Consider the following 12,959-nt stretch of genomic DNA (forward strand, 5'->3'; position numbering starts at 1 on the left):
CCGGCCAGATCCGGGCCGGGCCCGGCCCAGGGCGGGTGGCGGGGCCGCGGCGGGACTGCGGGCGCTGGCACGCGCCGGACGGCTTTGAAGCGCCGGGGCCGGCCGGCCCCGAGTGGCTTCCGCGGGTTCGCTCCGGCTTGGGGCGGTGGCGGCGCGGTACAAAGGCGCCGCGGGGCGGGCGGGCGGCGAGGCCGGGCACAAAGAGGGCAGCCGAGTGTTAAGGGCATTGTGCCGGCCCCACAAAGCCGCGCCCCCGCCCGCCCCCTCGGGGCCAAACTCCGGGCGCCCCGCCGCGCGCGGGCTTCCAGCTGCTGCACATCTGCGGGGAGGCTGGGCGCGCGCCTCGCTCGGGCGGTTCCCCTCATCCCCGCCCTGCTCTCGAGCCGCGCGGGCAGCCGGGCAATTTGTCCTCTAATTATGATCCCTCCCCATAAACCGCCGCCCGCGCCTTTCAACTCTGGCGTTATTAGCAAACCAATGGCCCTCGGCGCAGCTCTCGCGGCCCACAGCGGGGGCGCAGGGCCCGCCCCCTCTCCAGAGTTCGGGCCGCAATAAAGGGGCCCGCGAGACGCCCCCGCCTGCACCCTGGCCCCCGCAGCTCCTAGGGCCACCACCCTTCTCGAGCCCGTGCCCCGAGATCCCGGCCGCTCTGGGTGGGGCCGCTCACGTGGGTGGCTTAGTGTTTCTTAAGCAGTGGAAAATTGACCGCAAAATGCGCTAATTCGCAATGTTCTGCTTTGGCTGCGGCAGGCGAGGCCGGCCCGGGCGGCCCGGGAGGAATTCGGGCTGTCAAGCTCCGCCCCTGCCGGCTCAATGGGCCTCCGCCTCCGCTGCCCCCGACCCCCACCCCGGCACTGCCCGCTGCGCCCCCTCCCCCTCTGGCAGGTCCTCAGCTGGCGTCTCCCCACCTAGGCCGATCCCCTCCCCCACTTTCCGGGCTTGCTCGGGTCCTCGCGCGGCTCCCTCACCACGAACAGCCACCTTGGCGCGTTCGTCGCCTCCAGCTGGCCGAGGGCCGCGCGGGACTCAAGGCTGAAAGGGATCTCTGTGCAAGTTCCATTTTAGCTTTTTCCCACCTTCAGAGACAGTTTCTTCGCCACCCTCACCACACTTTACCCCCAATTCGGGTCAGTCTTCTGGGCAGCCGATACCCCCACTAAGTTAAAGGCAGATTTTTGCATTTGGCAAGGTCATTGGAAAAGACCGGAGTCTCCACCGAGATCCTGCTCGGAGACCCAGGCTAGGGACCCCCGGGTCTGTTTGCAAGTTTTGCGTCTGGGCATCCTACGCACCCTAGGCAGGCTGGGCTCCGAGGGCGCGTGCAGAGGCGGGGGAGACGTTTTCCGAGGTAAGGGGAGCGGCTGCGGGGTCACCTCGTCCTCTCTGAGAGCAAACAGGACCAAGCGCTCTCGGGCTGCCGGCAAGGGCATGGACCAACTTAGAAACCCGGCTTATGCAAGCCGGGATGTAGGCCACCGACTCCCTTTCCATCTTTAGCCTCTGGGGTTCCCAAGGGGCTTGGAAAGGAGCACAAGTCCAGGCAGAGCGCTGGGGGGACACAGGCTGCCCTCTGCTCATTCAGGAAAAATTCTTTCTGTAACTCAGGAGAGCTCTGGGGGCTTCCAGGGCTACTCAAAGCCCGTGGCTTCCTCAGGCTGGGGAATTTAAGGCCCAGAGTGACCTGTGCCTTTGTCCTCTCTTCCTCTATTTGGTTTTCTTGACTTTGGCAAAAGAACATTACAGAACGATGCAGGCCCTGGATGGGAACCCCTGCCTTCCTGCAGCCCCCAGGCATTTAAAGCTACCCGAGCTGTTAGGTGCTGCGGAGGCCACTGCCTGGGCAGTGGCTGGAGGGAGAAATGTGCGTCCCCCTCCGGGATGCATTTCTAAATGGAATGAAGTGATTGCTCCATGTAATTAACTATTGGGACACAGCAAAAGCTCAGAAATGACTCAGCCAATTGTCTCCAGATGGGCTTGGAGAGGCTGCGATTGTTTAACTCTCTTTGGCTGGGTTAGGACTCCGAATAGCCCGGCAGCCAAGGGCCCTCCAGGGGACAAAGGCTGGGACTCCGGTGAGTGCATCAACACTGAACCGGGCTGGCCCAGCTCAGAGAGGGTGAATTCTGGGAGACCCTCATTGTCCCAGCCTTTTGTGCTTCTCCCCAGCTGGCTCTAATCTTTAAATATTTACCCGGCCCCTTTGTGCACATATGACTTATGCACGTTGGGCTGATGTTCTCATAAATTACGAGTCATTTACCAGACTTGGGGTGGGGGGCGGCGGGCTCTCATGCCTGGAGTGGGGAATGGCCAGAGGAGGCGAAGAAAAAACAACTTTTGGAGGATCAGAGCAAGCTGCAGCCACACTGGACAGGCCCCTCTTGGCCTCCACGTGGGAAGTGGATAGGGCAGAGGCCTGTGAGTGACAAGGAGTCCCAGGAGGTCACCCACCATCAGGGAGAAGGGAGAGGCAGAGTTCCAGAGCTGTTTCCTACTTGGTGTCAGGCTTGGACAGGAGCCAGCCTTTCATCCTGGGAAGGTTAACACCCATCCTTGCCCCTTCTCCTGCTTGCTCTGCAGCATTCCCCCTTCCTACATTTCCTCTTTCTCCGTAAAGCAACCTGTTTGAGAAAAGGGAGCCTAATTTCACCTCAGCCTGCAGTTTAACTTGGAAAAGTCAACATGGTTCTGATGGCTTTTTAAAACAAGAGGGATCCCCACTTGGGCCCAGGATGGAAAGCCACCTCAGCTGGTGGGTGGATGGCTGGATTGGGGGGCGGGGAGGGGAGGCCCTAGAGAGGGAACTTCCTGCATGAGAAAGGGTTCCCTTTGTGCTTGCCTCACAGCTCCTAGAACAAAACACATTCAAATGCTTATTTAGAGGGGAAAAAATGGAAAGCAAGGAATCCCCAGGCTGACTAGTTTCTTTTCTTATATTACTGTAGGTGTGCTGTTCCTCTAGCCTAGGGGATGACAAACTGGAGTGACACAGGAGAGCTGGGTGCAGAGTGGACGTGTTTGATCAGATTGCTTTCCTCTCTGGTGGGAAAGCAGGCCTCTGTGTTTCTGTCTATATCTCTGTGAATTACTGTTTCTCTGTGTGCCTGTGTATCTCTCTGTGTGACTTTGTTGCTCTGGGTCTATGCCAGTGTGTACATACACTTGCTTACTTGCCTTTCTCTTCCATCACTCCTCTGTGAACCCCCGGGCCCTGACAGATTCAGCAACTCTAGTGACTTCTAAAACTTCCCCTTCCCGCTGGTCTGGCCCTACCTGGAAGGGGACTGCCTCCCCCTTCTTTCTCCCTTCTCCAACTTGGGACTGATGGAGATGTATGGTCTAAGAGGAACTGATGGGCAGAGAAGAGAGAGTTGCTCAAGCCTTCCAATCTGCATTACATGTTACTCTGTGCCCCCCAGAACAGGGACTGCCCCTGCCATAAGTCAGCATGGAGAGCAGATACCAGTGGCCAGAAAAGGAGCTTCCTGGGAGCAGCCCTCTGCCCCAGGACCAGACTCACTCCCAGGAGTGAAGATGCAGTGAGCACCCTCTAGTGGCCCTGAGGTGTCCTGGAGATGCAGGAGAGGTCCTGAGTCGGGGAGACAGTAGAAACAGGGGACAGCCAGGACCCTGGCTCGCAGCCCCCAGTAACAGTCCAGGCTTCCCACATGGCGCTGCAACTGGGTGATGCTGGATTTTAAAACATTAAATCTCCTTTCAGTTCCCATCTACCGAGTTTAGCGAATGTCTTCTGAGCACATTTTAAACATGATCCTGGGTTTACAGAACATTGGTATGAGATCCGTGAAATCAGGATCGCCATTTTATAGGAAGTTGAGGCTCATAGAGTTGCTTTGCCTGAGCTCACAAAGCTGCTGAGGCAGGCTCTCCACCCTTCCCTGAACCCAGCTTTCCAGACACCAGGCCTCCTGCCTGGTCCTGCAAGGACACAGGAAGGTAGGGTGGCCAGGGACTCAGAGGCAGACTGGGCTGACTGCAGCTCACAGCCCACCTGCCCTTATGGCTCTCTGACCCACTACTCTGGGTTCCAGCCTCCCCCAGGGCCTGTCCCCTATCCCGCTTCAGGCTTGCTTCCTCCTGCCTCTGTGTCTGCAAAACTCGGTCCCCTCCCTCCTGTAGATGTCCTTGCTCTCATTTCCAGCCTCAGGCGGGCTGCCAGTACCGACTCTTCCAGGGCAGACTCCTAACGCTCCCACCCACGGGCCTCTCTCTGGGGTCGCTCCCATTCCCTCTCTATCCCTACTTGGCTCCTGACCCACTCCCATCCCACCATAGTTTATTCTAGTCATTTGCTTACTTGCCTTTTTCCGCCATCAGGCCTCTGTGAGCGCCCGGAAGTGGAAGCATTTACCTTTTAAAAAATTAAGGAACAGGGCTTCCCCAGTGGTCCAGGGGTTAAGACTAAGCCCTTCCACTGCAGGGGGCACGGGTTGGATTCCTGCTCCGGGAAGTTCCACAATGCTGCGCCGGTAAAGTAAGGAACAATTCATAAATAATATAGATTGATTGTAGGCCAGATGGAAAATACAAAAACATATAAAAAAAAAGACAGTAAAATTCTCCCAGAGTCCCTACCACCTGAAGATTACTGTTGTGAAGTAATTTTGGCTTCTATTCCAAACATTTTCCCAGGTTCACACATATGCTTTTCTTTCCCAAGTGAAGTGAAGTCAGGATCACACTGTAAAGTTTTGCATGCTGCCTTATAAAAAAACGTAATGTCTTGAGGATTTCCACCGTCGGCTAACATTCTCCCTCGACGCGAACTGAAGTGGGCGGTCACCCGGCTGCGTGCATGCCCCAAGGGTAGTGTCCCCGCAGCCTGGGCGCCCAGCGGGCGCTCGGAGACCCTGCCGAGGGCGGGTGGTCTCTGCGCGCGGACCCCCCGGGGCGGGGTGGGGTGGAGGCGGATCGCCGGCTCGCGCCCGCATGCCCAGGACTGTCGGTTTCGCGGGGGACCGCGCGGGGCCAGTGAGCGGCGGGGGCGGGGTGCTTTAGATTTCACGTGATTTCTCTGGACGGGGACATTATGGAGTTTGGGGCCGACTCCTGGCAGACGCCGCCGGCAACTTCTCGGCCCAGGACCCAGCCTCCCCACGGCCCCGCCAGCCAGCCGCAGCTCTGCCTGTGTCAGTGGGTCCCGGGGGGATGGCGGGGCGGGGCGGGGCGGCAGGGCGGGGCGCTCCTGTCAAATTCGGGCCCCTGCCGCACGGCGCGGCGGTATCGCGAGAGTTCACGGGCGGTGCGCAGGTCTGGGCGGCTGCCCTTCCCGGCCGGCGTCGGCAGCGCAGTGCGCAGGCGCGGCGGGCGGGTTTCCCCAGGCTACGGTTGGGGCCGCCGCCCGCTGGTCCGCCGCCCTGCGCCATGGCGGGCTGCGCGGCGCGGGCTCCGCCGGGCTCCGAGGCGCGCCTCAGCCTCGCCACCTTCCTGCTGGGCGCCTCGGTGCTCGCGCTGCCGCTGCTCACGCGCGCCGGCCTGCAGGGCCGCACCGGGCTGGCGCTCTACGTGGCCGGACTCAACGCACTGCTGCTGCTGCTCTACCGGCCGCCGCGCTACCAGGTGCGGGCCGGGCCGGGCCGAGGGCCGGGGCGGGGACCGGGGGCCGGTCGGGCTGGGCGCGGGGCGTGGGCACCGTCCCCCCGGGGTCGAGGTCCGGGTCTGCCGAGAGCGCGGCCCGCGAGAGGGGCTGCCTCCCCCGGCCGCGTCTTTTAGCAGCTGCGAGTTCAGGTGGCAGGAGGGCCCCCTCCCTGCCAGTCCCGGGGGGCGTGGGGCGCGGGCCCCCTCCACCCGGCGGAGTGGGTGGGAAGTTGCGGTTGGTGCCGTTCAGCAGCTGCGGCAGATGCACGTGGGGTGGGGAGTGAGCGGGCCCACGAGTTCTTTTATGTAATTTAAGGTGTGGAGAACTACCTGCTGTCAAGTCTGAGGTCAGAGGCCCCCGCAGTTACGTGGAGGGGGCTGGGCGCAGAGTCCCGGCTGCCCGACCAGATTCGCTGCATGGACTTGGGAGAATCCGGCCAATAAGCTAGGTTTAACGCAGTTTTCCCACAGCCCTGAGTGACAATAACAATCATAATAGTAATGGTAGCTAAACCTTACTTACGAAGCACTTCGTCTTAAGTGCTTTACTTGGGTAATCTTCACAGCAGTCCTCAGAGGTAGGTACTCTTGTCATCCCCATTGTGTAGATGGGGAAACCGAGGTCGAGAGAGATTAAGTAACTTGCCTAAGGCCACAGAGCCATAGAGGGGTGGGCTTGGGATTTGAACCCAGGCAGCCCTGCTTCACCCTGTTAACCTCTGAGCAAATCGGCTCCGTGGACTTGCGGGTGGCCTACTTATCCCAGGAAGTAGGATGTATGCTCTGTGAACAACCAGGTGACTGATCCCCTTTTGGGTCCATTTCAGATAGCCATCCGAGCCTGTTTCCTTGGCTTTGTGTTTGGCTGTGGAGTGCTGCTAAGTTTTAGCCAGTCTTCTTGGAATCACTTTGGCTGGTAAGAAGTGCTTTGGGAATGATAGTTTTGAGGTGAGGGTGGGCGGATCAGAGGGTCAGTAGTGATATTCCCGCATCCCTGGCTGGCTGAAGGCTAGTGAGGGCTCTAAGGGAATGAGGCCTCTAGCTTCCTAGATTCCCGCATCTCGAACCTTGAGAACTTGTGCCCGTTGGTTGCTTCTGTCGCAGGTGGAAACAAGTCTCCCTGGCGCCCTTCCCATAGGTGCTCTCATCTGCTGCACCTTCAGTAATGTGACCAGCCCTTCCCAGAAGAGGGTACTGGTCCTCAGTGACAGGAAGGGGCAAGGCTCTGGCTCGTCTTCACAGGCCTTTTCCGTCTCTAATTTCTATTAGGTCACATCTAGTGCCTCCCCCACGGCCAGTGTAGGATTTTTCCCTACACTGTGATTTCAGTCCCTTGAGCCTTCTAGGCCCTGACCTGGATATGAACCAGTGGCTTCAAGGTAAAAAGCTTCATCTCCTATTATCAATACTCTGAGCCATCTAATCCTTCTTTGCTGGAATTATTTCAGTTTTTCGAATTTTTGTATTCGACATACATCACTACTTTATTTTGATACTTCTCTCTTTCATGTTTTACTGTGTGTAGTGTCATTTTAAAAAAGGCTGAAGGCCTATAGTGCCTTCCTAACCTATGTTTTTTTGTTTTTTGGTTTTTTTTCTTTTTTTCCCTCCTGTGACATTCAACAACATAGTCCCTTTACAACCCCCCTTTCTGCAAACCTCAGGGAATAATGCTACATGTGGGTGCCTGATGTCCACTCTCAGACAGGTGACAGCAGGCCCTCATCATAGAATTCAGGGACAGTTCAGACCAAATCTGTACTTGGACTTAACGGCTAACTTGATTCCCTTGCCCCAACTTACCTCTCGTTCTTTTTGTTTTTAAATAGGTATATGTGCTCCCTGTCATTGTTTCACTATTCTGAATACTTAGTCACAGCCGTCAATAATCCCAAGAGTCTGTCCTTGGATTCCTTTCTCCTGAATCACAGTGTGGAGTATACAGTAGCAGCTCTTTCTTCTTGGATAGAGTTCACACTTGAAAATATCTTCTGGCCAGGTCAGTGTGCCCTGCTCTCCCCTCTGCAGGGGAGATGGGTGGCTTCCACGTGGGCCTGAGGACAGTGACGTGGGTTCACCTCTCAGTTCTAATCTCCCCGAGTGATTTTCCCCAGACCTCTATCCTCACTAAGCTCTTTATAAGGGACAAGCTCCACTTGTGAATTCTGCTTCTGGATTTTGAATGGAGGATGTGTTGACCTTACGCTTTAAGCCTTGCAGGACGTAGTGTGTACCATTTAACAGGAAGTCCCAACCTCTGATAGCTGTAATACCAATTTTACAGTCAGAAGATTTGGATCTGTTCATTTTCTGTGACTTGAGAAATTTCATGTAAAAATTTTATTAGCAAAAACTACTGCATCTGGAACCTACTCTGACACTGAACTTTCCACAGCAAGTTAAATGAAATGTATGTAGTTCCTAAGATTCAGTAAAGGGCCAAGACGGGAGACGCTGGATCCTTCTCGGCTTCACTTAGCTGTGTTTGTCCCCAGAGGAAGGATGGGAGCGTGTGGCGGGGGGTGTGGATGAGAGCCCGTCAGCTCCTTGCCGTGACTCTCTAACTGGGCTGTTGGCGTTCTAACGTGAATGGGTGAACAGCACGACTTAGGGGACTGTGTTTTGTTTATAATTAAATTTTAATGTGATGACAGATGCCGATTGCCCACTAGCATGTGTTCTAGTGTCCCTGTCTTTCGAAACGTAGGTTAATTTTAAGCATGCGGAGGGGAACTCAGCAGTCCAGGGTCTTCACTCCCCGGTTGTCACCATCCCTCTCCTGCAGAACTGAAGCAGATCACCTGGCTCAGCGCCACGGGGCTGCTGATGGTGGTCTTTGGAGAGTGTCTGAGGAAAGCGGCGATGTTTACAGCTGGTTCCAATTTCAACCACGTGGTGCAGAATGAAAAGTCAGAAACCCACACTCTGGTGACAAGCGGAGTATACGCTTGGTTCCGGCATCCTTCTTATGTTGGGTGGTTTTACTGGAGTATCGGAACCCAGGTATGCTATCAGATACGATACTGGTCTCCTTTAAAGTTTTTAAAAATATGTTTTAAATCGACATATAATTTAAATATCATAAAATTCACCATTTCAAAGTGTATAATTCGGTAGATTTCAGTGTATTCACGAAGTTGTTGGTCTTTTTAATTGTTTTTCCATTTTCTTTCTTTTTTTTTTAAGTGTTGTGTTTACTTATTTATTTATTTATTGGCCACGCCGTGCAGCTGGTGGGATCTCAGTTCCCTGAGCAGGGACTGAACCCGGGCCCCCTGCAGTGCAGGCGTGGGGTCTTAACCACTGGGCCGCCGGGGACGTCCCTGTCGGTCCTTTTAAAATAGGTACACATGTTCCCTGCCATGTTTCAAGTGGTAGTTAAATAAAAGTCAAAAGAACTGATTTAGTCTTTAGCATTTTTTGCTATGTACTTAAAATCTGGGTGTCCTAAGCTTGTAAACTCTCGGCGATTCTAGGTGCCGTTACCCACCCCCGTCGTACCCCTTTTCTGCCTCTTTAACTTAGATCTGGAGCATCCCAGTGGGATGAGGACAGAGATGGGGCTTTGGGGAGAGCCCTCTGCCACTCAAGGGGCAGCTTAGCTGACTTTTCATTAGAGGCTGCTGTGGATGAGCCCAGGGTCATGTGTCGGGTTTAACATGAGCGATGGAGGTTTGCTCTGTCTCAGGCTGCAGACCGAGCCTTGTTTCTTTTTTTTTTTTTTTTTTTTAATTAATTAATTTATTTATTTATTTATGGCCGTGTTGGGTCTTCGTTTCTGTGCGAGGGCTTTCTCTAGTTGCGGCGAGCGGGGGCCACTCCTCATCGCGGTGCGCGGGCCTCTCACTGTCGCGGCCTCTCCTGTTGCGGAGCACAGGCTCCAGACGCGCAGGCTCAGTAGTTGTGGCTCACGGGCCCAGTTGCTCCGCGGCATGTGGGATCTTCCCGGACCAGGGCTCGAACCCGTGTCCGCTGCATTGGCAGGCAGATTCTCAACCACTGCGCCACCAGGGAAGCCTCCGAGCCTTGTTTCTTGAGCATTGTCTCTTGAATCTGTTTTCTTAGTCCTAGAAGAACTTGGCCAGAGAACGTGGATAGAGCTTAGAAAACTCATCACCTCTTTGGGAACATCCGGTCTGGGCCCCCAGGCATCCCATTGCAGTGCATGCTGTGGGGGGGCACTCTGGTGACCCCCAGTGGTGTAGTAGGTTACTGCACAGCATTTGTGTGAAAACTTGCAACTCTGAAACTTAAGACTGCCGCATTAACGATCACATTCCCCGGGAACAGATTGATTGTAGTGGAATCATGTAATTTGCTGTTAAGTGCTAACTAATAAACCTAAGTGCTCTAGGACTGGAGAGCTTTTCATACTTCTTTGACTATAGATCTTTCTACACCATGACCCAGCACACAAGTGTGTGTAAAAGCTGCACACATCTTTCCTGAACAACACTCACCCTGACTGTGTACAAAACACTCTGTTTCCTATCTTGTTAGTGTTTGTAATGCCGTTTCGGATGCACGGGATTGATCTCCTGGCTCCATGACGGGTTGTGGCTTGAGACTGGGAAACCCCGCTCTAGGGTCTGCTGGCGGTGGCGGCACAGGCTCTGGGGTCGCTGGCGGGCGGGTGGGGCCGGTCCGGCTCTAACATCAACTGATTGGCCTCTGTTTCCTTGCGGGTTAAGCGGGGGTGGCGGTGCTACTCAAGAGGCTTGCTCTGGGCGTCGAATGGCTTACTGGTTGGTGGTAAAGGGCTTGGCATGTGCTGGGGACACAGTAGGTGCTCAGTAAACAGTGGTGAGAAGAAGTGGGGTCACCCATGTGGGGAAGACATACGTCCCGGGCGGGGGCCGGGGGGCCCGTCGGCGTGGGCAGGGGTGGATCAATGGGCTCCGTGAGCTACACAGAAGTGGGCCGAGGAGCTGCTTTCCTGGACTTCGAAAGCCGGGCTCAGGAGGCGTGGTTGAGGCCTTGGTGCTTTCTGAACAGGGGAGTGATCTGATGGAAGAAGTGGCTTTGGGGGCTCAGCTGATAGCAGTGTATCGAGGGCACTTACGCAGGAAGGTTGCGGGGGCCAGAGGCAGGGGGCCAGGCAGCTGTGGGGTGGGAGGGAGCGTGCTAGGGAGGGGGCAGGCTGGGAGCCACGCGGGAAGGCGGTGGTGCTTGGAACGGGAATTCACGAATGGGGGTGGAGGGAGGAGTTGCTAGCACCCCTGCCTGGGGGTTGAAATGCAAGAGGTTGCTCTTTCCTTTCAATTTTTAGATATCTCTCAGGTAAGAGGAACAACAGAAAGCATACGAACGAAAGCTGCAGTGATGGGTGTTTAGCCCTGTTGTGAAAGTGATGGTGTGGTTTCCGTTAATGGCGCCCTGGCTCAGGGTCTCAAAGACCCTGGTGATATTTCGGGAGTTTCTCGGGCTCTTGGCAGGAAGTCCTCTGTGGTTGCTGGAGAGCAGCACGTGCCGCTAAAGTTCAAGGTGTCGGATCACACTGACCCGAGTCCACTAACCCTGTGTCCCTTCGTCAGGTGGTGCTGTGTAACCCCATCTGCGGCGTGAGCTACGCTCTGACAGTGTGGCGCTTCTTCCGCGACCGGACAGAGGAGGAGGAGATCTCGCTGATCCACTTTTTTGGAGACGAGTACCTGGAGTATAAGAAGCGGGTGCCCACGGGCCTGCCTTTCATAAAGGGGGTCAAGGTGGAGCTATGATAGGCCCGGGCGGCCCAGGCCAGGCTGGGGCGCCTCCCACTCCAGGCAGCGTGGGACGGAACTGCTTCCTGTCGGCCGCTCTGCAGAACGGACTTTCTTAAATCATTTTGTATGTCACCAGTTACTCTTCTGGAATATCACTCAAAATCAAATGGTCAGAAGGCCTTAGGACCAAAGGACCCCCCTCCCACCCCCACTCCCACCTTCCCCTGCCCCGGAGCAGCGTGTTCTCGGGCTGCATCAAGGTAGGACGCAGATTAAAGGTGGACGAGATGCAGATAACAGCAGTACTCGGCAGTGCCCCCCCCGACGTGCCCGGGGAGAGCCTAGGCCACACTCCATCCCCTACGAGGCCGGGGCTGTTAAGTTGTGACCAAGACCTCTGGGGAGAGGGGGGCTCGCTCCTGACGCTGAGTGAGGCTCCTGCAGCAGGAGGGGTACGTGGGCTCCAGTACCTACTAGCGTTAGCAACCCATTCAGAACCCTTACTTGGACTGAAGCACACAGACAGCACAGCTTTAACCTCCCTGTTTCTGTCCTTAAGTGCATGAGGATCTCTATAGTTTTAAAGACACTTCCTTATAAGGCACTTTGGCTCTTCATGTATCTCATCATGTTTACTTACCTGTTTTCAAAAACAGCAGTATGAACTCGGGGGACTCGCTTGGCGTGTGAGCCCCACCTTTCATTTGGCAGAAAGGCAGCACAGACCCCTCCAGATGCCTCAGCTGACGCTTTGTGTTACCAGGGCTCCCCGGGCCAGGGAGACTGTGGGCCCCTGTGGCTTTCCTGGGTCCTGGCTCCTCCCAGAAGGGGGCTGTTACCAGTGACAGGCGTGTCAAAGATGTGTCATTTCTCCTTTATCCAAAAAAATGCTTCCTGGACACCTGCTCTGTGCAAGGCATTGTTAAACGTTGAGAAATACTGCTCTCCGTTTACTTGGGGTTTATTCTTATTCTATCATAGCTTATATTTTTGTGTTTTGACTTAAATCTATTAATTGATTTCTATGTTCTGTTCTCAAAATTCCATCGTCCCTAATGCCATTTCAAACTGTCTTTTCCAAAGGGGTTTGAGCATAAACAACTATGAAATTCAAGCAAGTCAACTCATGAAAAAAATAGGGCAAATAATCCCGGTTGAGATTTAGTCAGTACTTTTGTTTTTCCAGTTCGGGAAGAGTGGTTGGCTTTACGAGTCAAACATACAAGCTTTGAGACCCTTGTTGAATTGTGGACCAGAGGGCAACTTGCTCTCAGTGTGAATTCCTTCCGTGCAGTCCTGCAGTGGCACCAACAGAGCGTGAATCAGAGGTGGCATCGGCCCCTGGCTGGAGCGCTGCCACGCCACGCCACGCCACGCGGTTTTCGAGGAGCCACTAAACCTTTCCGTGCCTAGACCTCCCCATCTGTAGGATGGGGTCAATACCACCTACCTCGCAGGGGTCTTGTGAAGACTTAGAAGACCTATGTCAAACGTTTTTAATACTTTGGTGACAGAGATGACATAAACGAAACCAATATTGCATGAGTTACACAAAATTGGACGTTTGATTCACTGTACCAGATACCGGAAATGTGTGTTCAAAAAAGCATTTTACCAACTCAAAATATTAACTTATTTCTAGATTTCATGGCCTAA

General features: G+C 54.9%; 1 protein-coding gene across 1 annotated transcript; it reads left to right on the forward strand.

Moving 5' to 3' along the window:
- The first annotated feature begins 5,285 nt into the window (after nt 1-5,285).
- ICMT (isoprenylcysteine carboxyl methyltransferase) lies at nt 5,286-12,948 on the forward strand. The gene is made up of 5 exons (XM_082398802.1): nt 5,286-5,583; nt 6,429-6,517; nt 7,431-7,600; nt 8,387-8,604; nt 11,136-12,948. Exons 1-5 carry the CDS (start codon nt 5,389-5,391, stop codon nt 11,316-11,318), a joined length of 855 nt encoding a protein of 284 aa, XP_082254928.1. The 5' UTR covers nt 5,286-5,388; the 3' UTR covers nt 11,319-12,948.
- Nucleotides 12,949-12,959: the final 11 nt, after the last annotated feature.

Source organism: Balaenoptera borealis (assembly GCF_965194805.1).
Source record: "Balaenoptera borealis genome assembly, chromosome: 1".
Classification (NCBI taxonomy): Eukaryota; Metazoa; Chordata; class Mammalia; order Artiodactyla; family Balaenopteridae; genus Balaenoptera; species Balaenoptera borealis.

Excerpts from the sequence above, each read along its gene's own strand:
- ICMT (XM_082398802.1), top strand. The coding sequence starts at position 5,389 with ATGGCGGGCTGCGCGGCGCGGGCTCCGCCGGGCTCCGAGGCGCGCCTC. Across the intron at positions 5,584-6,428 it reads ACCGGCCGCCGCGCTACCAG|ATAGCCATCCGAGCCTGTTT; the intron begins GTGCGGGCCGGG and ends GGTCCATTTCAG. Across the intron at positions 7,601-8,386 it reads TGAAAATATCTTCTGGCCAG|AACTGAAGCAGATCACCTGG; the intron begins GTCAGTGTGCCC and ends CCTCTCCTGCAG.